General features: G+C 39.7%; 1 protein-coding gene across 6 annotated transcripts in view; it reads left to right on the forward strand.

Moving 5' to 3' along the window:
- STXBP4 (syntaxin binding protein 4) overlaps nt 1–27,386 on the forward strand; it is a 231,357-nt gene that overhangs the window by 195,586 nt on the left and 8,385 nt on the right. For all 6 annotated transcript variants that reach the window (XM_042255232.2, XM_060395091.1, XM_042255231.2 and 3 more), the window contains one exon: nt 9,934–9,991. In XM_042255232.2, coding sequence (XP_042111166.1) covers nt 9,934–9,991 — 58 coding nt within the window. The remainder of the gene's footprint in view (nt 1–9,933; nt 9,992–27,386) is intronic.

Raw genomic sequence — 27,386 nt, forward strand, 5'->3', positions numbered from 1 at the left:
GCCAACAAAGGTCCGTCTAGTCAAGGCTATGGTTTTTCCAGTGGTCATGTATGGATGTGAGATTTGGACTGTGAAGAAAGCTGAATGCCAAAGAACTGATGCTTTTGAACTGTGGTGTTGGAGAAGATTCTTGAAAGTCCCTTGGACTGCAAGGACATCCAACCAGTCCATTCTAAAAGAGATGAGTCCTGGGTGTTCTTTGGAAGGACTGATGCTAAAGCTGAAACTCCAATACTTTGGCCACCTGATGCAAAAAGTTGACTCATTGGTAAAGACTCTGATGCTGGGAGAGATTGGGGGCAGGAAGAGAAGGGGACGACAGAGGATGAGATGGCTGGATGGCATCACCAACTGGATGGACATGAGTTTGAGTGATCTCCGGGAGTTGGTGATGGACAGGCAGGCCTGGCGTGCTGCGATTCATGGGGTCGCAAAGAGTCGGACACGACTGAGTGACTGAACTGACTGACTGACTGATGCAGAGAGACATCTCTAGTGAAGAAAGTTTCAGTGTGTTTTATGCCAAGTCCTATTAGTGCACAAAATGAAGTCTACTCTATGTTATTGATTTTAAGCCAAACAAACCTAAACCAAATCATTCCCTCAGCATTGTCTGAATGCCCAGAGACAATACCCAGTGAAATCCCGCATTCTTGCCTTCAGTCTGGGTCATGGGATGAAAGCTAGCTACATAGGAAAGAACATTTCAGCTGGCTTCTCGAATGTGTGCATATCAGAGTTAAGAGAAATCACCCCTCAGTTTTAACTGTAAAAATAACTGCCTTTTGCATCTGTTGGGAAAAGAAATGTAGAATATAAATGTTAGCTTTTCCCATCTTCCTAAGTGGATATTAGGGTAATAGTTGCCCAGAAAGAGTGATATGATAAAGAAGACTATGAACCACCAGATAACTTCTGGGAATATTTTTACCATTTTGTTCCTTTAATGTATTGTAGCTTTTAACCTGCTCAATGAGTAACCTCTAATTGGAAAAAAACTTGTCTAATTATGTTAACATTTAAACTCCTGAATTTGAGACATACAAATATAAAAACATAAAATCTTCCTATATTATATAGTCATTTGCTTTTTTGTTTGTTTAAATGATAATGTGTATTGTTGTTGTTCAGTCGCTAAGTCATGTCCAACTTTTTGTGACCCCATGGACTGCAGCAACACCAGGCTACCCTGTCCTTCACTGTCTCCTGGAGTTGGCTCTCAAACTCATGTCCATTGAGTTGATGATGCCATCCAACCGTCTCATCCTCTGTCACCCACACTTCTCCTCCTGTCCTCAATTTTTCCCAGAATCAGGGTCTTTTCCAATGAGTCGGCTCTTCACATCAGAGGGCCAAAGGATTGACTGATTTGAGCTGCTTGCTATCCAGGGGACTCTCAAGAGTCTTCTCCAGCATCACATTTCAAAAGCATCAATTCTTTGCTGCTCAGCCTTCTTTGTGGTTCAGCTCTCACGTTTGTACATAACTACTGGAAAAACCATAGCTTTGGCTCTTTAGTTCCTCTTCGCTTTCTGACGATGTATGTGACCATGTGTAAAAAATCAGTCACAAATCCAAAATTGTCTCTGAATATAGAGTTTATGCCAGTCTGTTAAGGAGTGTTTAAAGCACAATTCAGGAAATCTATATAGTTTTTTAATAAATTATTTCCTTAGAAGGTTTTTATACTTAAAATACTATATTATTTGGTTATTTATAGGTTACAACCATCTCTCAGTATAATAGATTCCTTTTCATAGGAAAATTAGCTAGTACTTCTTTTAAAATTGGCACTGCAGGTCATACCTACAAATTAACCTGTGCAATCATAAATCTAACATTAGAATTTCTCTAAAATAGACTGCTTCGTGTTAAAGCCTATAAATTATTTCAGTTTCTTTCAAAAGAGCATTTTTCTAGGTGATAATGCAGAATTTGAGATGTTGAGAGTTTGGGGTTTTTTTTTTTTCAGTTCTTCAAAAAATTAATCAAAATACTTTGGGACCATTTAAAAATATTGATTGTTAGCAGTGCTAACAAAAGTTAAGGAAATGGAAGCAGTATGACAATAGTTAAAAGCAGAGGCTAGCACCACTTTGCTTGGATTCAAATTGTGACTGTACCATTATTAACAGTATGACAAGGGGCAAGTTCTTAAACCTCTTTATTCCTTCAGTTTCTTCTCAGTAGGATAAGGTTAATAATAGCACCTATCTCAAATGATTGTTAAACTGAGTTAATATTTATTAAATATTTTTATAAATTTGTAAAACATTTGATAAATACTTAGTTTATTACTAGCATAGTGATTCTCCACATTATTAGAGACTGATTGATTTTATGTAATCATCTTTTGGACAAAACAGTATTTTCCATCTATTCTATTTGAATTTTGGAATTTTCTATTAGGAGCAAGGAGATAAGAGATAGCTTCCACAGTGGTTAAACTGAAGCTGGCTAGTAGCAGCTTATAAGAATTTTGTGAGCTAATTGTGAAACATAACCATTGTTAACAATTAAAAATTACATTAAATTTTCAATTTAAATATTTTTTTAAAAAGAAACATAAATGCTCAAAACTTAGCACTTCCTAATTCTTTTTCTTATCTTTGTCATTGAGGTTATTTATGTCTTTTTTTTTTTTTAAATTTTAAAATCTTTCATTCTTACATGCGTTCCCAAACATGAATATTTATGTCTCTTATGTCTGGGAAATCTACATCGTAGAATACTACTACTCATTTCTTCCCAACTCTATAGTTCATTGACATCACATAAGTAGCTTGAAATCAGTCATTGGTAGGAGTGTTTACACCACAGAAATCAGTAAATACTGTGAATTAGGGCTCCTTCTGCCCCCCAAAACTCATTGTTATACATTTATCATCACACCACTCAGTGAGTGTCAGATTGTCCCACTGGGTTTCTGTTATTCTTTTACTAAATGTTAGCATGAGTGAAATAGAGATGATATGATTTCCTGTATTAAGAGAAGATTGTAAAAAAAATCCCAGCATATTAGTAGAGATTTCCCCTGTAGATAAACACCTTTCCTGTATTAAACATCCAGAATACTCTGTCTGTAGAACCATAAAAGATCTAGACAGAGCTATTATTTTTCTTACTCTGAGTAACAGCAGTCTCCTTTTGTATATCATTGCGTAGTTATATATTCTTTGATAAGAGCCTCATGATAACCCTGTCAGCTAGGCAAGATGACTGCTATCCTCACTGTCATACAGACTCCACAAGATTATTACTTTCCCATGGTTTTTCAGTTTATAGTTGAGGAATATTACATATAGATTCAGATTTTGTGACTGCAAAAAAAAGTTTCACTATGTGATGAATGTTACATTCTTTAGTGAAGCTTCATTAAATGTGAGTTAGAGACTCTCTCTTTTTTCTCATAGCCAGCTTTCTCCAACCTTTTGCCCTCTCCTTTCTCTTTTTCTCAAGATGGTGCATGCATGCTAAGTCACTTCAATCATGTCCAACTCTTTGCAACCCTATGGACTGTAGCCTGCCATGGGATTCTCCAGGCAAGAACACTGGAGTGGGTTGCCGTGCCCTCCTGCAGGGAATCTTCCTGACCCAGAGACCGAACCCAGGTCTCACGTCTCCTTCATTGGCAGGCAGGTTCTTTACCACTAGTGCCATCTGGGAAGCCCTTTCTCAAGATATCAGATGCTAAAAGTCAAATGTGTTTGAGTTTTTATAACAGTTACACTAGCGAAAGTTTTCTCAGATAGATTTGGTTATTTGAGCTCTCTGAGACTGATGCTATTGTCTTTGTTGTATTTTTAGAATTCTCATTCTCCATCATTTTTCCCCATCCCAGCTCCTGCCATCATCTGTGTGAGTCCACCACCCCTACTTTCCAGTTCATTTTGTCCAACGCCCATTTTTCCCCAGATTACTGTGGTCTTCCATTCCCACCACAGTCCTTGGCACCAACAGACAGTGGTTCAGACTCCTGACTCTCCCACTGCAGCCTCCCAGCTTTCCAGCTCAAAACATGGTTTACCACCTTCAGTGAGATCTGCTTTCTCTGTCCTTCAGCTTCCACTGTTATTCTCATCTTCTTACTCAGCTTAAAGTCTGGGGCCCATTGTTCCAATCATTCTCACACAGTCCCTCAGCTCACCTGGTGCTCTCTCCTTCCATCCCATCATTTAACAAGACTCTGGACCTCAACAAGCTCAGTCTCTACCTTCTGCATAATATACCCACGTAATGAGCGAGACTTCAGTCACAGAACCATAATTCACTATATTCCCTAGATCTTTTAGTGTGTAGTTATCTTAAAGCTCAGCATTGTCTCTGGATCTGGTTCTGTTTGCGATTTTATCTTCTGGCAATGGATCTTTTTATTTCCTCTTGCTTTTCTGTGTCTCATAATTTTTATTGTCATTCACTGAAGGTACAAAACTATAGGGACTGAGGCAAGTGTTATTTAAACTCGGATGTGGGTCTGTCTTTTCTGTCAGGCCTTTAGCGTGGGGAGGGTTATTCGCCCTCGTTTGTAGGCAGGCTGGTTCTGCATTCTGTTTCTAGGCTTGTGCTAAGTTTGCCACAGGCTTCTCATTCCTCCGGTGCTTGTCTGCTGTCCTCTTGTGCTTCAGTGAGGTCTGGGGTGCTGGGGGTGGGGGCCCTCAGGATACCTGCTGCCAACGCAGCGCATATTTCCTGTCTGCTCTCTCGCCTTCCCCCAGAGCAGGCAGCTCCGTGCCAGGTAAGTGGTGGATGGGGGGAATAGGGGCTGTGGGAGGGGCTCTTGGCTTTCCTACTGCAGTCTTTTAGGGTTTTAGGCAGGCCCTATGCCCGAGTCTCAGGGGCAGGATGTTCTCAGCCTTCCTGCCCTGTTAGCAAGCTGCTAAGTGCTCAGGTGGGCCTCCTGCCCCCACCTTGTGGAGGTCAGTGCAGGACTCCAGATGTGGACGGCCTCCTGCCCTCCCCTCTCCGACGACTAGTGTGAGCGCAGGGTGAAGACATCAGGTTTTCTGCCCACCCCACCCCCAGGGCAAAGGCGGTTTCCTGCAGTCTGGGAGGGACAGGGCTGTGACAGTTCCTTGCCCCGCCCCCAGGAACAGATGAGCAGCCTTGTGTCACACAAAGTCCTGTCCACGGTGGCCCTTGCTTCTCCAGCTGCAGCCGCTGTTACTTCGTGTCAGAGGAGGATCCAGGGCATGGATGATCCGCCTGCTGCACCCTTGAACCTGTGCGGGTCCTGTGTGCACCCGCGCCACCCAGAGACTCTCTGAGGTCTCCTGCCCACCCTCAGTCTTCCTCATGAGAGAAAGCAGGCTCTCTTGCATCTAGGGCTCTGGGGACACCAAACTCCCTTGCTAGCCGATAAGCGGGCTTTACAGGTTGATTACAGCTTTAGCTGTCTTCTTCTTGCCTACTTTTATGGCAGCACTTCATCCTGTGCTCTGCCAAGAGAGAATGAGTTCACATGGCCCGTCTTCTCTCACGGGGGCTTACCACCCTTTGGAATCCAGGTCAGCTGAGGGCCGGCTCAGTGAGGAGCCAGTCTCGGAGCTGTGCGGCTCTCCCCGTGTAAGGTCGGAGCAACATTCTCTCGCAGCTTTCCTCATCTTAAGCAGCAGCGGGTCTCCTGCTTCCCTTTTAAGAAACTTTCAAACAGTTTTCACAGGCCCTGCAAAGCCTGTCTCCCCACCCGTTCTCCTGTCACCCCCCTTCGCCCTCACTCACCGCCTTCCAGTAACAGTGCTGCCTCAGCCCCTCAGGTGTGCCAGCTCTTCCCCCTCCCAGAGCCTTTGCACTTGCTGTCACTCTGCAGCCTAGCGCGTTCTTGCCCACATCTTACCCGGGTGACTCCAGCAATTCCAGAGATTCTTCCTTCCTCCTTCATCCCTTTCTCCAAACTGTGCATAAAACACTTTCTTGTTCTTCCTCACAGCTGGACAGTATCCCCGTATCTGACATGTTGTCTTTAATCAGTCCCCAAGGGTGGTTATTTAGATTTTCAATCTTTTATTTTTATAATTAATTACCTTGTACATAAAGGTTATCTGTAAGATAAATTCTTAGAAGAACTGCTGGATCATATGGAGCCAGTTCAGGGGTAAAGAATCTGCCTGCAATGTGGGAGACTCGTCTTCAATTCCTGGGTCAGGAAGATCCCCTAGATTCACTATGTGAATTCGCAGTGACAGCCCACTCCTATATTCTTGCCTGGAGAATCCCATGGACAGAAGAATCTGATGGGCTATAGTCCATGGGGTCACAAAGCATCAGACACGACTGAGCAGCTAACATTTTTCAACCTAAGTGGTTAAGACTTTGGCCTCTACTATCTGCCAGCTGTGTAACCTTGGGCCGGTGATGGAAGGGGTCCATGTCTGTTTCCTCATTTGTAAAATGAGGGTAATAACAGGACCATTAAAATTGTTGTGAGATGTGAGAAAGTTGGTACATGTGTAACAAGCGTCCAGTATATGCCACTCCATTATTGTGAACTATTGTTATTGGCATTTAAAGTTTAGGTAGATCTTGACAAGGTTCTCCCTTACATATGTGATCATATTTATATGCCCATCAATATGAGAATATTGCCTCTTCATACCCTCAACACAATGTCTTATTAAACTACTTTTTACCCTTCGCGAACATGATGAATATGGCCTCTCATAGTAGTTTAATTTGTATTTTTCTTGTGAAGAGTGAAATTAAGCTTATTTTCATATTTTAAGTATGTTCGTGTCTTGAATGTTCTACAGACTCCTATTTGTCATTTCTTTTCTTTTACTGATTTGTAGAAGTTATTTATGTATTAAGGAGTTTAACTTTTTTCTGTGCTATGAATTACTCTTTCAGAGTATTCAATACTTTTTTTTCCTAGTTCTTATTCTTAATTTTGATGATGTCTTTAATTATGATTACTTTTTTAATGTTCCATAAGACCAAGGTCCAAGTTTATTTGTTATTCATTATCTATCGAACACCAAGTAAAATGCTGAACATATAAAATTAATCAATTACAAACAATGATCAATAAATATTTAATGAATGGGCCAAATATGACAAAGAGAACTTTAATACATAAGTAGACTGGGGAAAGCTATTTTGGAAGGGAGCTATTTTGTATGGACGTGTGAGGAGTTTGGTTTTGGATACACAGAGTGTTAGGTGACAGCCAGTATTCTAAGCTGAATTTGCAGGAGACTCCTACTTTGGCAAAGTACTCATGAAGAGTCCACTGGAACAAATGATCTGTGATGGAAAGAATGTTATGTGAGGGTTCATAAACAAATACTTGCGGTCAGAAACAATAGTTGTCATAACAGTTTTAAAGCAAATATAAAAAGAAAAGGAAAATAAGAGCATTATGTATTTGCAAGTATACAAATGGGGAAGGTATAAATGTGGGGAAGGTAGAAAAATTTTAATGCCTTGAATCTATTACTAATATAACAATTATCAAAAAGTATTTAGATAATATGTTGTATTTATACCCAAATCACTTACTATGAAGTGATGAAAACCTTTACTATGGGAAAATTGAATCCATCATAGTTATACAAGCTTGTAGAAATCAAAAGTGCCCTTTCTCTATAAAGTAGGATATTTGGTTTATCAGTATATTGTGGTTTTTAGTTTATACATGGACGGTGATTGTGTTTTCCATCAATGAACTCTTATTGAAATATAGCCGCTATCACGTTAATCCCCAAGTTGTTTTTTCAGACTGTATTACCTGCATGAAAAAGAAGAAACTACCCTGTTTCCTAAAAGGAAATACTGTTTTTTCAGAACAGATAATTTATTCTAAAATACTATTTAATTCACAAGAATATCTTGATGGCTACAGTCATTGATAATCATTTTGACTTATATAGATATAAACTGGTACCTTTAATAACTCTGTTGTGAAGTTATAGTCCTGGTAATAATTGTAAGAAAATAATCAGACAGAAACTTTATTTAGATGGCATGGGGATGTGGTATCCCAATGTCAATCTCAAATTTCAAAGGATCCTATGGATTAAAAGATACTGTCTTTAAATATGCATATTTTTTTCTCCTCATTAAAAAAAAAAAGACCTGTGAATTAAGATTAGAAATATGACTGTAACTGCACTTGACAGACAAGTCATTTAAAGAAAAATCTTGGTCCCATTAGAATGTCTTTCTACTTTTAGCATGTCTTTGCCTTATTGATTAGCATTCCTGGCATTTCTGAACATTTTTGTCATAAAAGCATGGTTTTTGTGTATAGTCATCAGATTCTTCCCTTCAAGTGAGAGACTTGTCAGTGAAGAATGAAGTGATCCGTACAAAGATGCAGAAAGCGTAAAGAAGATAAATCTATATGAACTGAAGCAGCAGCAGCGGTTGATCACGGCCTGACTGAATGCGTGCTGGCCATGAATACTAGCAGAGATGCATACAGTGTCACTTCAGGGGCTTTTAAGAAACTAGTAATTTGCTCATGATGAGTCCCCAGAAATGCTTCTTTTCTGCTTAAAATAGAAAGATGTATTCATTAAGAAGCAAGAGAAACTCCTAGTTGCCCTATGTTAATCTGCAGAGGAAATAATTATAGAATTTGGGGCCAAGGTCTTATTTTGTACAACTTGTGTTAAAATATTGGAGGTAAATATAAAAACAGCATACTTAGAGCTGTTCTCAAAGAATGCAAAGTAAATGGTGATCGAGTAAGGTTTTATTTCATTCATAGTTGCTCTTCCTGATTTTTGCTCTGCTGCTTGCTGAGACTTTGAAAGTGAAGTCAATGGTTTGTTGTTATAGCTTAATTACTTTCTAAAGAAGTAAGCTACCTGTGCCATGAGTCTGTTCTTTGGCAGAGGAGACTTCAAAGGAGACTTGATGAGTCAGTACCAAAAACTGATCCAATTACAACCCTTAATAGTACTCAGGGGTGGAACCAAGAGACGGAAACCCTGTCTTCTAAAGGAGTACCACCCATGTATGAGCAGTAAACTCTTTGCAACCCCATGGACTGTAGCCCACCAGGCTCCTGTGTCCATGGAATTTTCCAGGCAAGAATACTGGAGCGGGTTGCCATTTCCTTCTCCTGGGGATGTTCCCGACCCAGAAAGAGATCAAAATGTGTCTTGGACCTTTTATATTGGCAGGCAGATTCTTTACCACTGGTGGCACCTGGGAAGGCCGACCTACCCATAACTGGAATATAAGAGAATGGGCTGCCTCAACCTGAACCTGTTTTGTTGGCATGATGAGGATAAAAATGTACTCATTTACAGAAATATGGTCAAATAATTGCTTGCTTACTTCAATCTGCATTTTTTTACATCTGACTAATTATTCTCAACCCCACTACAGAGCTGGAAGCTAAGTTTAGCAAATTATTTGGCCATTTATGTTTAGTGCACAAAATTCTTAATTAATGAAATAAAATACCACAATCCAAGGTAAATCACTTTGCTAAGCTTTCAGACTTCATAAGGTATTTTGTCTTGTGCAAGAGCTACTTGCAAACCCCTGCTGATCTGGCACTCATATAGCAATTCCCTGTAGAACTGAGCAAAAGAATGTAAAGGGAGCCAATTAAAGAAACTTTGAGCCCAAATAGATAAGCGGGGGCCATCTTGTCCATCCTTCTACCTCCAGGCAAAAACCATCCGCTGCACCACAAGTTTTGGCGTGAATTCTGCTGACAAAAACGCTCCCCACATGTAAATGGCAAGTCATAATCCATTTAATGCAACTAAAGCAGATTGTTAACTGAAGACTTATTTATTGTGTTCTAAGATGCTGAATATGAAAGCTCATCTGAATTGTTTTAATTTCCTCCTTTCTAGACAATTATTTTGTACAAGAAACATACTCAAATGATTGTAAAGCGGTGGGAATTCTGTGCCCAGGAAATAAAGTTATCTTTATCATCTTACTAAATGTATTTTTGGTTTCCTTTCACTGTAGGTCTACCTTACGGGTGGGAGGAAGCTTACACAGCAGATGGAATCAAGTATTTCATCAAGTAAGTACAAGCATCCCAACCAAGGAAGCAGTTTTCTTCACATCTGGAGAGAACCTAGAAGTTGCAGAATAATCAGTGAAACCAAGAAGCCCTCTTGGAGGTTACAGAAATTAGTAACAAGAAATGAAAGTTTGCCATTTTCATCTCATGTGATTTAAATGTTAATATCATTTAGGGACGAGAAACCTAATAATTAATTCAAGGGAAACATCAAAAACTTGGAACAAGACTGTCATTTAAACCTAAATGTTACTACCTGAATTCATTTCTGGCTAAAAGTATTAATATGTATGCAAAGTTAATATCTGTTGAAAAAATCTGTTTTGTGGCTTAAAACTTATTAACAATAATACTAATAACAATCAACATTTTTCATGCTTCACGGTATACACAGTTCATTCATTCTGCGAAGATTCTTTGAGCATTTGCTGTGTGGCAGGCAATATTCCATACTATAGTGAAATACATAGACTGTTTCTCTGATATTAGGGAATTTACTTAATAGGGGAGAAAAACATTCAATATATAACTGAACAGATAAATGAGACAGTATAAGAACAGATCCCATCTCACTGGATTCTCAGAACATCCTTCATGTATAGATGAAGAAAATAAGTACTAGAGCAGTTGCCCAAAAATCCACAGCTAACTAAATCACCCAACCAGAAGAGAATCCAAGTCTTCTGCCACCAGGATTCTCTCTGCTGTACTAGACTGTCACTGACAGAGACCTTTCTTTTAAAGTCCTAGCAGAAATGCGTTTTCTAGCTGCTGGGCACTGTGCTCTGGGTAACTCTTCTCATGTCAGAGTTGGAGTTAGAACACAAAGGGGACTCCCAACCGACTCTTCAGATCTCAAGAGACTTTCTTACATGGCCTTTTTTAAGCAAATGATCCTTGATGTACACGTGGCGAGGAAAAGAGAGATGTGTCCTTGCTGCTCTTTCAAACGTACAAGTATTTTTCTAAGCAATATCCACATTTTGAATTTTTAACTTCTGTGATTTTACATAGATTCCCACATCTCTCTTCATCTCAGTTTTCTCATCAAAAAATAAGGGGGATTTTACGTGCTTTGTAGAGTTGTTAAATGTTAAGCACCTACCGTAAAATTTTGAACACAATAGATGCCTAATAAGACAGTCATCATTAATTTACAATATGGAGAAAACATCATGGTGGAAAAAAGAGCAGGAAAAATTGTATGACATTTAAAACATTGAAAATTCAAAAGCTTCATATTTTAAAAACATTTTAAGGGAAAGCTAGGGGTAAAGCTGGCAAAGTATTTTCTTGATTTATTTTTCTTTTGGTCTCTAGCAAAAAGTAATTAACAAAGCAAAGGTGTAGCTTATAACACATGAAGGAGAAAGGGACTTTGGGAGCAAAGAACTCAAGAATTCCATGTACAGATTACGTTTAGGGTCACTTCCCAAATCGTAACTCTTCCAGAAGGAACATTTTGCTTCAGTATGCTGTTTTAAGTATGTTTATTCCTGAAAGACTTGAATCACTATTGTATAGGGATGGCAAGAAAATGAAAAATCACATTCAAATTTATGTCAGTTGGTAAAGAATCTGCCTGCAATGCCAGAGACCCCAGTTTGACCCGGATTGGAAAGATCCCTTGAAGAAGGGATAGGCTCCCCACTCCAGTATTCTTGGGCTTCCCTGGTGGCTCAGCTGGTAGAGAATCCACCTGAAATGCGGGAGACCTGGGTTTGATTCCTGGGTTGGGAAGATCCCCTGGAGAAGGGAAAGGAAAGGCTACCCACTGCGGTATTCTGGCCTGGAGAATGTCCAAGGGGTCACAAAGAGTCAGACACGACTGAGCAAGTTTCACTTCACTTTTCTTTCTTATGTTCACTTTGTGATGCATACGGGAATAAATGTAGGGATGGGGGATGATGCTTAGCAACCAGGCATCTGTTAGGTGTTGGGTTTTGTTTTTATGCATTGTATCATGTAATCTTCCTAACAATGTGGAAAGTGGGCATTGCTCAGCTCTTAATAGGATGATATGATGGTGGTGAGCTGCATCCTGCTGTCAACCATGCCTATCTCCTAGAAGATCCCCAAAAGAAGTGCTCCATCAAAGGAAGGCGAATTAGCCTTCACTGTAAACCAGGGTTCTTAATTCAGAGGCCTTTGAAAAATGTTAGTAAAGGGGTCTGGACCCAGTGGGGAACTCCTTCACCCCAGCTGCGCCTTAGCCATCTGTCAGTATCCTGACACGCAGCTGTGTCAGAGCCTACCCAGTGCCCTGTGAGGGAAGGATGCTAACGGCACCATCACCCACCACCAAAGAAAATGAGGGGGAGAGAGACGTGAGTGTGAGAGGGTCAGAGTGAGTGTGCCCCATCGCCTGGGACCCAGAGGTTTAAGCCACTGTCCTTTGTGGGCTAGAACAGTAGCCTCGGGCTGGGCTTCTGCTACAAAGGAGAATAGCATCCAAGGAGAGGAGGAAAGAGAAGTAAGCAAGCCCTTTAACTGCCTTGAGATCTAGCTCAGTCTCTGTGAAGAAATAGAAAGAGACACTGCATTTGTATAGTCCACTCCCGTCATAGAAAACACATTCCTTAGGGAGTTCTCCTCCTTGACCTTAATCTTGACTCCTACCAAAAGCAGAAAAGAGATAAGATTTTTTTAAAGCATAGTGGTGGGTATCCTTGTCTCTCCATTACCACTGGAGAAACTGTCATGCAGTAGTAAAATTTCAGAGTCAAGATACAGATCCAGGGTTGTCTGAGTCCAAGCCATCCCCCCAAAACACGCCCCCATGCAGCACCTCTCCATCTCCTTATTTTAACATGGTGTGTTTACATGTGACCAGAAAAATTTATAAACAGATCTTGATTCAGTTAGATTTCTATACTTGTCTCATGGAAGAATGGGGTGCTTACCATCCAGCACCAACATTTATTTTAGTTTAACTATTCTTAATGGATGTCTTATTCTAAAAGTACTGCATGCTTCCCTACCTTCTTATATCAAGGCCAGTGAACAAAATCATTATGAACATCTGTCTTATACACAATTCAGTCAGTTCTGCAGGGGAATATTAAGCAGTATAAGCTGGAACAGAGACAGAGCTGTCATCTCCCCCTGCTCTCAACATGCCTGGCCATCTCCTTATCTCCATTCCCCTTTTTTATCCTCTACACACTTCACCATCTTCCCCAGGAGTTTCTTATTTGAGGAAGACAGGATGCCAAATAATCAGACTAATTTGAATTGCTTGTAAATAGTCCTTCAGTGCCTGATGGCATAAAAGAACACGCTTGCAATGCAGGAAACCTGAGTTCGATTCCTGGGTCAGGAAGATCCCCTGGAGGAGGAGATGGCAACCCACTCCAGTTTTTTGCCAGGATAGTCTCATGGACAGAGGATCCTGGTGGGCTGCCATCCATGGAGTCACCAGAGTCTGATACAACTTAGTGGCTAAACCACCACCAGTCCTGAAGTGTGAGTCTCCAGGGGATTGTATATGAATCAAATGTGTAAGTTCTAATGCTGGTGCATTTGTTTGAGAAAGGCCATCTGGTGTAGGGAAAAGAGCATGGACTTTGAATTTGCAGCAAGTTGGGTTCAAATGCTGGTGGCTGCATAGAATTGCTGAACAACCTCGGCCTGTGTGCTTAACCTCTTTGTGCTTTAATGTCTACATTTATAAAACGGAAAGACTGTTACCCTTCAGAGAGTGAACTCCTCGCAGAATGAATGCGTTTATGTATGTAAAGAAAGTATCATGACACCTGACCCAGAGCATACACTTTGAGCCAAGTGTTAGGCCTCTTCACTCCCTCCTCACTGCCATCTCCGTGAGGGTTTCATCTCAGCTCCTAGCTGCATCAGATGGGTTGCTAAATAAGTAATGTCCGAATAAGCAAGCATCCACTCTGTGTCTTCCTTGAAACTATTTAGACTTTTATTTTTTCATCTTTCTACTCTCCCAACCAAAATTTTGAGCCTGGATAGACTGTGTTCCCTTTTGAGTAGGAGTAGTTCATTTACCCGGAGAAGGCAATGGCACCCTACTCCAGTACTCTTGCCTGGAAAATCCCATGGATAGAGCAGCCTGGTGGGCTGCAGTCCATGGGGTCACTAAGTTTCGGACATGACTGAGCGACTTCACTTTCAGTTTTCACTTTCATGCATTGGAGAAGGAAATGGCAACCCACTCCAGTGTTCTTGCCTGGAGAATCCCAAGGACGGGGGAGCCTAGTGGGCTGCCGTCTATGGGGTCGCACAGAGTCAGACACGACTGAAGCGACTTAGCAGCAGCAGCAGCTCATTTACCATGTGAATCATATTTTGGAGGTAAGAATAGCAAGTAATGAACTCAGGTCATTGCCTCTATCACCTTTACTTAGAAAGAACAGTGACCGAAATCACCTTTCCAGAGCACTGGAGTAGATGATAGTCTGTGTACATACAGCCTCTTCCCTGAGATTGACACCTGTCAGTGTCTTCCCAGAAATTGAATGATTCCATCTGGTGGAAGCCTAGCCTCGGGCGAAGGAATAACTGTCAGTGCTGTCCCGAGAGCACCTAGATGAAGACGGTCCTCACTGAATATTCCGATCCACCCACACGTCCATTGCACATGCATTAACACTTTGTAATCAGTCATCTGCTTACATTCTGACACAAGAGAAGAAAGCATTTTACCTGGTGTAAACAAGTACAGTCAAAATGCTGGCATTGTTAGAGCCAGCGTTTCACGGAATTAACAAACTTCTATATATGCATATGTGTATATGCAAATATTTGTATTTGCATATGCAAATAGGCAGAGCTTACTCACTTGCTATATATGTCAATGCATTCAAGGGAAATTTTTCTTATTTTCTCATTAGAGAAAGAGCTGTAGCATTCTTCTATTCAATGACAAAATGCCAGTTATTTTGATGTTGCTGTAATGAAACTAGTGAATCTGACCATCTTACCACCCAACTTCTTATCTTCCATTTGTAGTTATATACTATTACATATTTACAATAGTTTTTTGACATCATTTCAGTTTAAAAGTTCATATACTTCGCATGTTATAATTTAACAAAATTATTATAAGATCTATGTTTAATAGTAAAAAATGAACTTAAATATTACAAACTAGAATAGCTGCTACATTGCTTTCATCGAACTCTTTTTTCTGTTGAAAAAAATAGAGATTCACCGTGATCAATAGCCTTGATTTCATGTATTAATTCTCTATTGCTGCTTAATAAATTCCCACAAATTTTGTTGCCTTAAACAGTAAACATTTATTTTCTTACCCAAGTTTCAGAGGGTCAAGAACCAGAAGTGCTTTTGCTAGCTCATTCTGATTCTCTCTCTGTCTGTGTTTTTCATGAAGTTGTAATCAAGCTCTTAGCGAGGTCTGGGAATTGAAGAGTAGCTTAGTGGGGCTGGAATATTTGTTCCAAGCTCACATGAGAGGTTTCGGTTCCTCACCGTACCTGGACCTTTCTCCATTGATAGGGTCATAGGGCTGCACAAACATGGCAGCTGGCTTACTCGGAGCAAGGAACAAAAGAAACAGTGAGAGAAAGAGAAACACCAAAACAAGAGCTGCAGTGGGTTCTATAACCAATCTCAGAAGTGAGCGACTTCCTTTCTGCCGTGTGCTACTATTCACACAGACCCTGGTACAGTCTAGGAGGCAGCTACATAAGAGTGTCCATGCCAGAAGGTAAGGAGCTGTCCTGGAGGACAGTGCTGTTTCACAGTGTAGTAGTGTAATATAGTAATAATTAAATCATAATATAATCTATACATCTGTACAAACAACACAAAAATCTCAACATCATATTCTTGCTTGAAAGCTTAAGTTGTACTGTTGCTGATTTTTTCAAGTAGGTATAATCATTGGTTTTTAAAAGTGACTCATACTTGACTTATGGTTCCTTTTTGCTGATACACCTTTATATCAGATCCTGAAACCTGAAATAGCACTCCTCATGTTATAAAACCTGTTCTCCATTACATAGGAGATATTAACTTCCAGCATTACCACTGCATATCAGTAAAACCTGAGCAGTCTGTGATTTCTGCATCAAACAGAAGTTTCTGTCTTATAGCAGAGAAGGCAAATAGATTTCAACTCACTTTCTCAAGTGTTGCTTATGAAGAATTCTGGGGCCACAGTCAACCTCACTGACATGTGTCTTGACCCATCAGCAGTGTCTGCTGTGGGTGCCAGGGGAAGAGACGTGTGGGACACGTGCCACATCTTGTGGTCTCTGGTCTTCCACAGCATGTTGCCAACATAGGAACTCTGTGGGATAAGCAGTAATAATGCAGGCTGTAGTTTGGAATGAAAAGTTAAACAGTGATGCCTCCTCCCAAAACAAGCACAGTACATAAGAGCTTTGCCTTTATGACTTCAAAGGAAAGCTGATTTCCAATGGGCCTGTTTTCCTCATATCTTTCTAGTCCGAGTTCATTAGCTACCCTAAATGATAGTCTGAATTTGGGTTGTTAAAGTGGTAGTCAGTCATGTCTAATTTTTTGTGACCTCGTGGACTGTAGCCCACCAGGCTCCTCTGTCCATGAGATTCTCCAGGCAGGAGTACTGGAGTGGGTAGACATTCCCTTCTCCAGAGGATCTTCCCAACCCAGGGATCAAACCCAGGTCTCCTGCATTGCAGGCAGATTCTTTACCATCTGAGCCACCGGGGATGCCCAGCTTGGGGTAGAATATCCTATTAGGTTGTTTCCAGGCAGGAAAAAATATAGATCATAACCTGTATATGAATGAAATTTGTCATTGTCAGCCTGCTGTATTAATTAAAGGCTTAAGTTACATTCATCATCTCATTTATAAAATAATGCATGTAGTAATTCTAATGTGACTAGAAATTAGGAAAATTAGAGAAGGGAGGGTGGAAAGCAAGGGATGTTTTCTGGACTGGAAATAAAAAGCTGCTACTTTTAAGTTTTCCTAAATCCTTGGCAGATGATTTTTTTTAATTTATTTATTTTTAACTGAAGGATAATTGCTTGACAATATTGTATTCATTTTGCAAGGAGTCACACACGACTGAGACACTAAGCACACACACACGTTGACATGAAGCAGCCATAGGTATACATATGTCCCCTCCCTTTGGAACCTCCCTCCCACCCTCTTCCACCCCTCTAGGTTGTCGCGGAGCCCCAGTTTGAGTCCCCTGGGTCATACAGCAAATTCCCACTGGCTATCCACTTTGCAGACGATAGCGTATCTATTTCCATGACACTGTCTATATTCATTCCACCCCCGTCTGTCTATATTCATTCTGTCCCCCGTCCCGTGTCCATACTCTGTTCTCTATGTCTGTTCTCCCTTGCTGCTTGGCAGATGATTTGAACTCCACTTTAGTAGATACTGTCAGGAGCCCTCCCTCTGAAGACCTCATTAATTTGGCTGCTTTGATTAATTTTGAATGAGTTAAGAGAAACCCACAGACAGACCTCTAAAGTTTAAGTCTCGCTTGATGAACTGTTAGGGCAATTTCTATGCTCCTAACTTCAGCATCAGTAAGGAGCAATGGGGTAGGCTCTTCAGTCCTGAGCATTTCATTCTTAATAAAACTGTAATGAAGAAACCAGCAGAGGACTTGAGGAAGGGAATATGGAGCTTTTTAACGGTTTGTCTCCAAACATTTCTTAGCTATGAGTAAATTGTAAGGTGTTGAAACCAGGTTTGGATGGACACATCTATGTGATAACTGGTTTAGAATATCCAGTAACTAGTACAGTGCCTGGTAGGTGTACCGGCTGAATAAATATTAATATTTATCAAATGAGTGAATACTGTCTTTAAGGAAGCAGTTTCGGGGGGAAAAATATGGCCTTTCATATCAGAAAGAGCTGGTTTTGTTTTTTTGTTTTGCTGCATGTGTGGCTTATGGGATCTTAGTTCCCCGACCAGGAATCAAACCTAATTCCTGGACCACCAGGGGATTTCCCAGACCTAGTATCTAATGTTTACGCCACCATTTTTTGGTGTAAACTTGGTGTAATTGATATTATTTCAGTTGTCTGTACTCCCATTTCTCATCGAAAAACAAAGATAGCAGTTTATCCAGTTTGAGAGTTGAACAAAATAACTCACCTGCCACAAGGTGAGGGCATAACAGATGTTGGTTTCCCCTAGCTCCCCTTCCATTATTCTACTGCTATTTGCCAGTGGAGGAGTTGTAACTGACAGCGTTTGCACAGTTGCAAATAGAAACCAACAGCCAAGACCTACCCCATACCCCTCCCCAGCCAGCCAGAGCTATGTGACAGGAGCAGAGAGAGGGGTGCTCAGGAGCCTGAGACGCCTGCGCTGGGTATTCTATAAATACGACACGGGGCGTAGCCGCATGAAGCCTGGGATGAGCAACTGTCATTCAGACAGAAGGCCAGCCAGCTGTCCAAGGTTGCTCAGAATGCCAGAGCCCACTGAAATGAATAAAACATCCAGATCCAAACAGACACCATCAAACACTTTCCCCCGTGCTTCCCCCCCGCCCCCCGCATTTAACCAATGACAGGTATGACTGAGGCAGGAAGCATGGGGTTTTTTTTTAGCTTTTTATCAGAAAGATATAAAAAAAATCTTTAGAGGTTGTGTGAAGTACTTTAGAAATCATTACCTTTCCAGGGTTATACTTTTTTCTTGATTTATATTTTGTTTAATTGTTTTTAATTTTGGAAATTCTAAAAATACAGAAAGTATGATAAATAATAAAATATTATCCAGTACCCACTGACATTTTATTATATTTTCTTTCAGTATTTTTTAATTAAAAAATAGGACATTTTAGATCAAACTGAAATCCCCTTTGTTCTCCGTTCTCTGTCTTATCCCATCCCTGGGGACAATTGCTATTATGAATTTAAGATATATTCTTAAAATATTTTTAATACTTTTTATGTGCAGAGGACATATGAATGTATTTTAAATGTACAAGAGGGACAGTTTACCCTACATATTTTTTTGTATCTATCATCTTACAAGTTGCTTTTCTCATTCAGTATTGATTTAACCATGAATATCTTGATTAGTGAATGAGCCTTATTTGTTTTATATTATTTATGGTATTTGTAGGGTTATATTAAATACTTTCACTTAGCCGAATGTGAAATCTTCTCTGCCTCCAAGACCCTTTATTTAAGTTGCTCAATAAATACTAACTTTTTTGTCACTTTCCCTTCCAAATTTGGTCACTGCACAGTCTGGGTGGCTTAAACTGGGTCAGAACTTTTTTCTCACAGTTCTGGAGGCTAGAAGGCCAAGATCAAGATGCCGTCGGGATTCACATCTTGCGAGGACCCTCTTCTGGGTGTAGACAACTGCCTTCTCGCTGTGCCCTCTTCTCTGTGCATGGAAAGAAAGGTCTAGAGTGTCTTCCTTTTCTTATGAGGACACTAATCTCACTGGATCAGGGTCTCACCCCCATGATCTCACTTAATCTTAATCATCTCCACAAAGGCCACATTCTCCAACAGACCCGCATTAGGGTTTAGGGCTGCAACATAGAGCTGGGAGGAGCGGAGGACCCAATACATTCCATAACAGTTGCTTCTCCCTTAAATTACTTTCCAGAGATCTCTAGTTCCTTTTTCTTCAGCCAATAATCTCCAACACAGTATAGCATATAATCTTTCTTGCTGTGTATTTGCTGAGTTTCATGCAAATTGCAAGAATTGATACATACCCAGTGCCCCTTCTCTCAAGACGCAGTCTTCAGTGAGAGAAGTAGCTGATGGGGCACCGGGATGTGGTAAGTGGAATAACAGCTCCCCAGTAATATTAATGAGCTAATCCCCAGAATTTTTGAGTATATCAGGTTCCACGGCAAAGGGGCCTTAAAGCTGTAGGTGGAATTAAGCTTGCTAATCAGCTGACTTTAAAATAAGGAGGTTATCCTGGATTTTCCATGTGTGACCAAACTAACCACGTGAGTCCTCAACAGTAGAAAAGAGAGGCCAAAGGAATGAGTCAAAGGAAAAGATATGACAACCAGAGATATACTGTGTGGCTGACTTTGAAGATGGAAGCTGCAGGTCATGGAATGTGGGTGGCCTTTAAATGCTAGAAAGGAAAGGAGATGAATTCTGTCCTAAAGCCTCCAGAAAGAAATTTAGCCTTGCCAACACCTTGACTTGAGCTCGGTAAGAACCATGTTGGACTTCTGAGCTACAGAACCATTAGTCAGTAAGTTAGCATTTTTTTAAGCACTGTGTTTGAGGCCATGTGTTACTGCACCAAGAGAAAACTAATGCAGAAAGTCAAAAGTGGAGGGGCGAGAGTGATGCTTATGATGGACCTATTATGTGTCAGGCATGAAACTAGGGAATTTATATGTTTTCTCTATATGTATTAACACTGTTAAGACAGTTCTTATGTTTTCTAGATTGGGAAACTGAGACTTAAAGTTTAAGTAAGTTTCCCTGGGACATACAAGTAATCCAGTGAGTGCCTGTTTTTCAGTCACTCAGTCACGTCCAACTCTTTGTGGCCCCATGGACTGCAGCATGCCGGGCTTCCCTGTCCTTCACCATCTCCTGGACCTTGCTCAAACTCATGTCCATTGAGTGAGTGATGCCATCCAGCCGTCTCATCCTCTGTCGTCATCCCCTGCTGTCTGGGCAGTACACGATTTCAGACCAGGTCTGCATGGTCTGCTCTACTACTGTGTGGCAGGGCACTGGGACTCTCTCAGCTTCAGTTCCTTTAGTTGCCACATGATGTGAAAAGTTTAAGTCTGCTTGGGAAGCAGGCATCACACATAATTTTTATTTATACTGAATGAAGTTTTTATGAATTTTGTGATAAATGCTTTTAAAATGCTTTAGAGATATAGTCTGTGATCACTGAATTAATCAGTCATATGAAGTACACTCAAGTCGTGACCCCATGGACTGTAGCCCATCAAGCTCTTCTGTCCATGGAATTCTCCAGACAAGAATCCTGGAGTGGGTTGCCATTTCCTTCTCCAATCAGTCAATACATTGCATCTTGTAAAGCTAAAAAGCTCTTTCCAAGTGATGTCATTTAATCCATCCCAGAGCCTCCATATATATTGTTGTTGAAACCAACCCATACAATAGAGCCTCAGAAAGGAATATAACCAAGTGGTAAAATTCTCAGGAGTCAGATTTGGATCCAGATGCTGGCTCTAACATTTACTAGTTTTATTACCTGGGATAATGTATTTCACCTCTCATATATTTTAGCTTCTTCATATCTAAAGTGAGGATAATAAATGTAACTATCTCTCCTTTACAATATAAATATATATCCCACCTGGCTCCTCTGTCCATGGGATTCTCCAGGCAAGAATACTGAAGTGGGTTGCCATGCCCTCCTCCAGGGGATCTTCCTGACCCAGGGATCAAACCCATGACTCATGTCTCCTGCATTGCCAGGCAGGTTCTTTACCACTAGCACCACCTGGGAAGCCCATATATAAAATATAAATATGTAAATATATAAATCAGTATCTATAATATTTATAAAATATAAGCATAAAACAAGATTCTAAAAAACAGTTAAGCCTGTTTATTCACAAAGCCAAGGTGGTACCATTAGAAACCATCAGTATGTAAAGTTCATGAGAAAACGGTAATGGCTGGAGGCATATTTGATTTTTATCCCATAACTTTTCACTATAATTGCAGATTTCTGTTTTATAGCACTCACTCTCAAGTACCTTTTGCACTTAGGATTATGGATTCCATAACACTGATAAAATACCTCAAGAGTTTAGAGATGGTCTCATATGGGACCCCTCAAAGTTTCCAGTTTTGTAATGCTGTTCTTCTCTAACATAATATGTGTATTTATAGCTTTATTTTTTAGTGTAGTCAGCTTAACTTTGATAGAAAAATAATATTAGGGTTAGTATAAAATTAGTTGAAACTATATATTTCAAATAATTTTAGTTTTTTTTTTAAGATTTGAAATTTCATAATTTAAAAATACAGTCAGAATTTTATTAAACTTATTTTATTGGATAAGTTAAATGAAAGCCTTACAACTTGTATTATAATTCTTACCATTTTATTATAATAACATTAAAAATTAAAGTAACTTCTATGTTTCATCTACTTCTACTCATGAGTCATAATTTAATATGGAAACTTTGGCAATGGTCTTGCAGACTTACTTCTAATTAAATTTAGTTTCCATTAATCTATAGTCTGAAAAAGTCTTTTAATTACTGACATATGTGGAGTAGCTTGAAAATATGTATTTATTGCCTGTATTTTGTATTTTAGAAAGACAAGCTGTTTGGCTTATAAAAATTTGTACATATATTTACTGGGAAAGTAATAGTCATGGCCTCATCTTGAAATACTCTCTTGTAGTCCTTCAGAGTCACACTAGCTCACATAAGGATGTAGGGGGAGGTGAGAAATGTAGTCTCTGTCTGGGAGCTGCCTCCTGGTGACAACTCTACAGTGTGGGGCGGAGAACGTGAACGTAGGGGACACCGCCAAAGGGCACGTTAGAGCGTGCAAATACACCAGCTCTAACAGTCTACAGAATCGCTTATTAGTATCTAGTAGTTCAGTGTCTAGGTGCCAGTGTCAGTTGGACATGTTCTTAGAGGGCTTCTGAAATCTTTTATCCTATCACCATCAAAAGCTGCGTCAGTTTTTGAGAGTTGCCCAAAGCTGTCATCTGAGACCATTAAACAGCTTCTCTCTCTGAAAAGTTCATTGGATCAGCTTTAGACTTGGGATGTTTTCGGCTATACGATAATTGGCAGCAATCTAAGCCTGTGTGTATTACTTGAAAAAATATAATTCATACTTTTAATACTTTTTCAGGGCTTTTCAATATTCATTTTTTGTAAGTCTGGTGGCATAGTAATTTTTTCAAATACTATGCATAAGTAATATATTAGTGTAGCTTTCGATTCTCGTATGTAATGTAATACATAGGCCTAAAGATCTTTCAATTAATTGGATTTTTTTATTTTAAAATATATCTTATGTATTTTTTATAGAGAATGCCATAAATATAGAATAGAAATAAAACTTGTCTTCAGAACCATAGAGATTTGGGATCCTGATAATATTTGATCAGAGCCTCACCGGATTTCCAAATGCCTACTTGCAAAATTCTCAAAGTATTCTGTGATGTTTACAGAGTTCATTACTGAGAAATATTCATTTTGATTTTAGGGGTATATTTCCAAAATGATGTAAGAGGGAACTCTCTATACTGTGTATCAGTGGGAACAAACTGCTTGCAATTTTCTCTTAAACATGTTTTAGAATGGATACTTTCTATTCCTAATATGTAGTCATTCTCATAAACAGTGTCTGACAAGATTACATGCTGCATCACCAAGGTTCGGTGACTTTTTTATGTGTTTATTGACATGGTTCACTTTTTGTTCCTGCCTTTTGATTTGTTTTCAATTGGGAATATTTTTTATTAACTTCTTAAATTTTTCATTACTACTTACAGTTTATGGCCAGCTCTTAAAAGTTTTCAGTGATTCCAAGATACTGGTGCCAGAAACATTTTAGATTAACATACTTATTTTTTATTTTCTGATTCATACAAATATTGTATACATAATATTACTCGGCCCTTCATAAAAAATCATAATTACTTTGACTTATTATTCTTCAGGTTTATCTTAAATAGATAAAATAATGCATGTGATCGTGTTAAACTCACAATGACATATAAGTAGTATCATTTACAATGAAAGATTAACAAAAGAACCTCTTTCATCATCACAGACTATTATAAAAATGAATTTCTACAAAACTAGTGCACTTTTTTATCTTTAAACCACTTTTAATAAGCTGTCCTAAATTTTTATTTTGAAAGAAAGCATTTTGCATGCTAGGAGGTAAGAAACATAAGGAGGGTAATTATAATGGGAGTTAAATAATTCACTTATATTTCTTTGCCAGTAAATAAAGCATGTTCTCTTGGGGTTTTTTTAATAAGCTCTAAAATATGTCTTTCAAATTACTAATATTACAAAGGAAACATACAACACTGTCATCTTCCTGGCTCAGATATTATTGTTTTCAACAGTAGACTTGGCAGTCATTCAGAGGCAAGTAGTATGAGGCTTTTTAGATTTTCAGATATATCTGAACTGCTGTTGATTGCTCCCCAAATCAGGTCAGATACACTCTATGCAGGAAGAGTTGCCAGAGGTACTGCATGTTCAAATGGAAGATTTTTGTGTTTCATAGTCAGCCTCATTTATTTTCCAGACCTCTCAGTTTTTCACAGTAAATAGCAGCATCTCACTTTGTGAACTATGGAGTCTTTATTAATTAAACAGAGTCAACAGGGCTGATTTATTCTCTCTCTTCTCAGTTGAATTACCAAGCACACAAATCAGAGAGGAAATATTTCTAATATAGAATGTTCGCCTAGCCTGTAAATCTGGGATTATCTCATCATACTGATTATGTCAAAGCTCTTCAGTCACCATGCTCACTAGGACGTAAAATTGAATGGTACACACACAGATGGCCCCATTCCAGCATCACAGGAAGAATTCCAAGTTTTTCTTACAGTATTCAGAAAGCCCTAATTATTAAAAAAACTTTTTAAAAGGCAGAAGAAACAAACAAACAACAACCATGATCTTTATTGAATACTTACTTTTTGCCAGGCACGTTTTGCATTTTAGAAGCATTGGTTCTGGGTGGTTTCACAAAAAAGCCAGGTGTGAGATATGTACTTGAAGCATAGAAACTAACCCTCTTGGCTTCAGTTTTATTTTTTCTCTTGTGTTTGCATGTTTGGTGCTAAGGATGTGTTTTCCAGTTGTGAAGAGAAGTATATTGTGAGCATTAGAGAATCAATGTTTTATGGCATTATTTTGTATTTGGAGAAAGATCAGATATTGATTTGTTGCTATAAAATGCCTAATGCAGCTTACTGTCAAGGATGACCTTCTGGCTGTGGACCTTCCTAATACTGATTGTTCAGAGTCTATAACCACATCTTCTTGAACATTTTACTTTTGCTTATTTTATGTTATCAATTCAGTGGAATGTCCATATATGGGCAGCAATAATATTTCAAGCATGAGAATTTGTTTTTTAATATAAATTTATTTATTTTAATTGGAGGTTAATTACGTTACAATATTATATTGGTTTTGCCATACATCAACATTAATCCACCACGGGTGTACACATGTTACCCATCCTGAACCCCCCTCCCACCTCCCTCCCCGTACCATCCCTCTGGGTCATCCCAGTGCACCAGCCCTGAGCACCCTGTATCATACATCGAACCTGGACTGGCGATTTGTCTCACATATGATAATATACATGTTTCAGTGCCATTCTCCCAAACCATCCCACCCTCTCGCTCTCCCACAGAGTCCAAAGACTGTTCTATACATCTGTGTCTCTTTTGCTGTCTCGCATACAGGGTTATCGTTACCATCTTTCTAAATTCCATATATATGCATTAGTATACTGTATTTTTAAGTCATCTAAGAAAGCCTGCACCGGCACTCACCCCTTGGGTAACTGTGCCTGGTTCTCTTCCTTTCCAGCCTCCCCAGTTAGGAGGCATTGTAGGGGAGGAAAGATTCACAATAATTTATTAAGTCTCATCTTTGGACTAACCTATTACAAATGTGCTGATAAAGAGTAAAGTAAATACACTAAGATATTAAAATTAGCAAAACTATCCCATCAAACTTTCCTTTCAGCTTTAAACGGGTACTTTGCACAGGATGGTGTATCCTCATTTCCCCTTGCAGTAGTATTCTAGCCCTCTGTGTTAACACTCACTGGTAATTCCTTAAAATCACTTTCAATTTAGGCAGCTTTCCAGCTTTAAAAAACCCTCGAAATGAAGTTAACCTGTGCAAAATCACATGCTTTGTAGGTTTAGCCTCCATAATAAGAAACTGTGCTAAACCATTTTAAAGAGTTCACAGTAATATGGATTCTTGTCAAGAGAATAATATTTCTTTGTGTCACTTAGCCACACTCTGAGGTTTTAGAACTATGAAAATATCTGGCCTTGCTTGCCACTTCCACCTTATTCTTAAACAGTTTAAGTACTTTTAGTCTATCATGAAACTATAAGTGATCTTGCATAGAGAGCTGCATTTTCAATATCTAAACAGAGGAGCTGAACAGTTTGTATTGGGGGATATGGATGGAATTTAGAGTAACGGATTGAAAACAAAACAAATCCAGTAATGGCAGTGAGCCTGACCATTGGTATTAAGTCCATCATTTCAGTTATTGTCATCAACAGCCAGTGTAGTAAGTGCCTGTTTGCAGTCAAGCCCAAACTGTGCTCAATGGCACACTTGTCCCGTGTGTGCTAACAGGCCACGGTAGGTTAAGTATTATTACAACTCTTCAGTCGCTCAGTCGTGCCCAACTCTTTGCGACCCCATGGACTACAGCACGCCAGGCCTCCCTGGCCATCACCCACTCCCAGAACTTGCTGAAACTCATGTCCATCAACTTGGTGATGCCATCCAGCCATCTCATCCTCTGTCATCCCCTTCTGACCTCCTTGCAGTCCAAGGGACTCTCAAGTCTTCTCCAGCACCACAGTTTGAAAGCATTAATTCTTCAGTGCTCAGCTTTCTTTCAGGTCCAACCCTCACATCCATACATGACTACTGGGAAAACCATAGATTTGACTAGACAGACAATTGTCAGCAAAGTAATGTCTCTGCTTTTTAATATGCTGTCTAGGTTGGCCATAGCTTTTCTTCCAAGGAGCAAACATCTTTTAATTTCATGGCTGCAGTCACCATCTGCAGTGATTTTGGAGCCCAAGAAAATAAAGTCTGTCACTGTTTCCATTGTTTCCCCATCTGTTTGCCACAAACTGACAGGACTGGATGCCATGATCTTAGTTTTCTGAGTGTTGAGCTTTAAGCCCACTTTCTCACTCTCCTCTTTCACTTTCATCAAGAGGCCCTTTAGTGCCTGTTTGCTTTCTGCCATAAGGGTGGTGGCATTTGCGTATCTGAGGTTATTAATATTTCACTCTGCAGTCTTGATTCCAGCTTGTGCTTCTTCCAGCCCAGCGTTTCTCATGATGCTCTCTGCATAGAAGTTAAATAAGCAGGGTGACAATATACAGCCTTCACGGACTCCTTTTCCTATTTGGAACCAGTCTGTTGTTCCAAGTACAGTTCTAACTGTTGCTTCCTGACCTGCATACAGATTTCTCAGGAGGCAGGTAAGGTGTTCTGGTAGTCCATCTCTTGAAGAATTTTCCACAGTTTGTTGTGATTTACACAAAGGCTTTAGTATAGTCAGTGAAGCAGAAGTAGATGTTTATCTGAACTCTTTTGCTTTTTCTATGATCCAGCAGATTTTGGCAATTGGATCTCTGGTTCCTCTGCCTTTTCTAAATCCAACTTGAACAGCTAGAAGTTCT

This window comes from Ovis aries, chromosome 11 (genome assembly GCF_016772045.2).
Source record: "Ovis aries strain OAR_USU_Benz2616 breed Rambouillet chromosome 11, ARS-UI_Ramb_v3.0, whole genome shotgun sequence".
Classification (NCBI taxonomy): domain Eukaryota; kingdom Metazoa; phylum Chordata; class Mammalia; order Artiodactyla; family Bovidae; genus Ovis; species Ovis aries.